Below are 3,418 nucleotides of genomic sequence, written 5' to 3'. Positions count from 1 at the left end.
GCCGCTCTCCGTCCGAAGCGCTGCCCCGGGGGGAGGGACGCGCCCCGCTCGCCCCCTTCATTTCCTTGCTCTGGGGAGTGTCTTCTGCCGTCAGCCTCGGGTGACAAGTCGGGTGCCCAACAGGTTGCCTTGGCTGGCCCGGCCCTGCGCTGTAAAATGGAGACGATGTACCGAGTGCGTTTAACTCGCGCGTTTTCGGGGTGCGACTGGGCCCTGCCACATGACAGACACTCCGGGCAAACTGCAAATACAAAATACCAGCGAGGATGCTGCTTTCTGAAACTTTGATCGTTCTTTTTTATGAGTTCACAGTTACAGCAAAGAAATCTGGTTTTAGGTAGGTACATCCTACCAAAACCCCATACGCTGTCTCATCATAAGGATGGCTTTCCAAGGGAAGATAAAATGCCAGTTCAGTCAAGTAAAGCATCCTAACCTGTAGGCTGCATTTTTAAATTATTTATGCTAGAACAAAGATCTTCATATATTTAACAAAGCTGTCTCCAAGATGTTGCTCATCTTTCACCCTTCAGGCTTAGAAGTTTAACATGAAAATTTTCCAGACTGATTCTTATTCTAATACTGTGCAACTTCTTGTCTTTAAGGAACCCAAAAATTACAATGAAACTGTTGTATAAAATCTATGTAAGCTGTATTGCAGAATCATTTAGCAGTATTCTTTTTGATGTAGTTGCATCCTCAGTAAAGAGCGTCCAGTGAATTCTAATACCAACTTTTATTATGACTAGGTTTCTCAGGCTGCAGCAGACTTGAAGCAATTCTGCCTGCAGAATGCACAACACGACCCCCTACTGACAGGAGTATCATCGAGTACAAATCCATTCAGACCCCAGAAAGTTTGTTCATTTTTGTAATTACGTGAACTACTTCGGTATGTTTCAGTGGTAAGTCCTTGAATTACAATTCATAAACTCTTCTGTCATTAAAAATAGCTGGCTTTAAATGGGACTGCCTGTATTAAAAGTATTCAGAAGAGACATCTGACTTCTGCAGCTGGTGTTGGTCTGGATCCCCATTTTGGCCCCCTCGTCCCCCATTCTGGTGGCAGCTCTGTACTGGACACATGCTGTTCATCAGCATTATGAGTGGCATTTAGCTGTTGCACAGCTTCTGCCAGTTGCTAGTGCTGCAGCAAAGTAGTAGTGGACTACTACTAACCTGGTTGTACAGCAATTCTGCTGTATCTTCCTTCTGTGTAAGGGTATTATTTCCCTTTTCTCACATGGGATTACTTGCCTGACAGCACACACGGTGAATCCTGATTGTGGCAGATAAAGCAGGCTTTAGTTCTTGAACTTCTAAAGAGCACTTCCAAAGATAGGTTAGTGGTAGTCTCCAAGAAGAGCACCGTCCCCTGTAAGACATGCCCTCTAAGCCAAAAGGAAAAAGTATGTAGTCCAAGAATTGTATCAAGGCCCATACTCCAATCAAATGAGCTACCCCATGGGTAGCAGTTTAAATAACTAGAAACAGCTGAATACTTATTTGGATTTTAATTTCAGAATTTTCATAGGTTCATTAGCACCACTGCTGTCACTATGAAGACTACTAATCTGACATTCCTTGAAAATTCTCGTGATTAGACTTTAGACTAATCTATTTAAAAAGGTGAGTTTTAGATCCACAGTAGTCCCACCAAGACTCCGAGAGTCACAACAATTTGATATTTTTCCCACAGTAATTTTATCGTGTCCCTCTTACCACTGCCTCTTGATTTGGATCCATTGGGGCTAGATTTGTGTTGTTATTTAGGCAGCTTTATGGAAAGGTGACCACAGGCAGAGGGAATTGCTAAAATTGTTCTCCCCTCAAGCAGACTGTAGAAATCTTCCAAAAAACTTGTGTATAAATGAAGTGATTCATGCTAGTAAAGACCAGAGTAGTTAACAGTATACAGGTTGATGCTCAACTATTTAACAAAGAAAAACACTTCCCCCATTGTTTTGAGCATTGAATTACAGCAGTGTAACTGAAACGTGCTTTAGAATTCTTGTAGCTTTTCAAGTTATTTCTATTGTGAATTGTATTATGAATCAACTGTTATTTAAAAGATACTGTTCTTGGACACCAACTTGTGTTCATACTACTAGTTTCAGCTATAAGCGGTAATTCATGGAAGAAATTAGATCATCTGTAAGCATTATAGACTGTTAACCTATAAAAAGCCAAATAACCTGTACTTTAATCAGTTCCTCACTGAGCTTTGCCAAGGTCTAGTAATTCCTGGGTGTGGATGTCAGGAAGAAACATGTTCTCTGTCTTAAGCACATATGTGCATACACAGGGCATAAAAGGCTTAATATTTTCTTCCTCCATTACAGCCCTTATTCTTCCACCTTTCTGATTTTGGAACAGAGCACGGGTTGCTGCTGTGTTACAGGCACAAGTCATTAGAACAACAGTTTTAGTCACACTACCTATATGGAAAATTCCTTTCCTTCACTGTATCTCTTGCAAGCACTTCCACAAAATAGGCAATTTCTTAGTTGCAATCCTGGTGTTTTCACGATGAGCCAACAAAGTTCACGTTTTCCCAGTCAGCACCACCTCTGTAGAGGGAAGAGGAAGTGTCATTTGTCAGTTACACAGACTCTTCCCCTGCCTTTCAAAGGCAAAGTAGATGCCTGGTATTTCTGTAGGCACCAAGTGACTGGGAACAACTTTTTCTGTCCTTCCTTCCACTTAGCAGTTTGGCTTACAGGAGACACTAAGCTTCAGTTCTTTTGTAAAAGTTTAGATTACCTTCTTGAACCCTTGAGGTTAGCTTCATTGTTTTAAAAGTTTATTTTATAAACTAAGAGTTTTATAAAACAGCTGTCCGTGGCATAGTCTGACGGTACATGTTTTTAGACATAAAAAGTTGCTTCATTGAGCATTGGTAAGTTTTCTAACTACATTTTGGTTTTGTCTTTCAGATCTTTTAGCATCTTTTCCTAGCTGCTGATGTGTGTATGCATAGAGTGCCTCAAGAAGTGGCCTGGTTCGAAGTCTGTACAAAAGCTTAGCTTTAACGTGCCAAATCTAACTGTAGAATTGCTACTGTCGTCAAACCTCTTACCATCTACCTCTCCCAAGGAACTGTATCCTAGTTACAATACTTCTGTTTCATAAGGGAATCGGTTTTATATGCCAAGCAAAAAATAAAAGTGTCTTGACTTAGTCTGGTCTTGAAATTACTGCAACAAGTTGATTAACTTCTGGTATGTTGACACCTCACCAGTTACTGCATCACTCTGCAGCAGCTGGAGAGCACATACATGAGGCTGAAGAAGCATTTTTAGGATTTTAATGGGAAAAACCCTGCTCAGCGACCTCTCGTGTTCAACTGAACAGCATTTTTAGATGAGATGGCTTTATGGACTTTCTGTAAGTCAGCCTTAAGAATTCTTTACCATTG

General features: G+C 41.0%; 1 protein-coding gene across 1 annotated transcript; it reads left to right on the top strand.

The window, feature by feature from the left end:
* Window positions 1-749: 749 nt before the first annotated feature.
* On the top strand, window positions 750-3,180 carry LOC104525197 (guanine nucleotide-binding protein G(I)/G(S)/G(O) subunit gamma-5; the record flags this gene model as incomplete). Its single annotated transcript, XM_010168274.1, has 2 exons — window positions 750-905; window positions 2,937-3,180. A coding segment is annotated over one exon (126 nt), but the record flags the coding sequence as incomplete, so codon positions are not given.
* Window positions 3,181-3,418: the final 238 nt, after the last annotated feature.

This window comes from Antrostomus carolinensis, unplaced genomic scaffold (assembly GCF_000700745.2).
Source record: "Antrostomus carolinensis isolate BGI_N321 unplaced genomic scaffold, ASM70074v2 scaffold40555, whole genome shotgun sequence".
Classification (NCBI taxonomy): Eukaryota; Metazoa; Chordata; class Aves; order Caprimulgiformes; family Caprimulgidae; genus Antrostomus; species Antrostomus carolinensis.
This window is presented reverse-complemented; position numbering and strand designations above follow the sequence as displayed.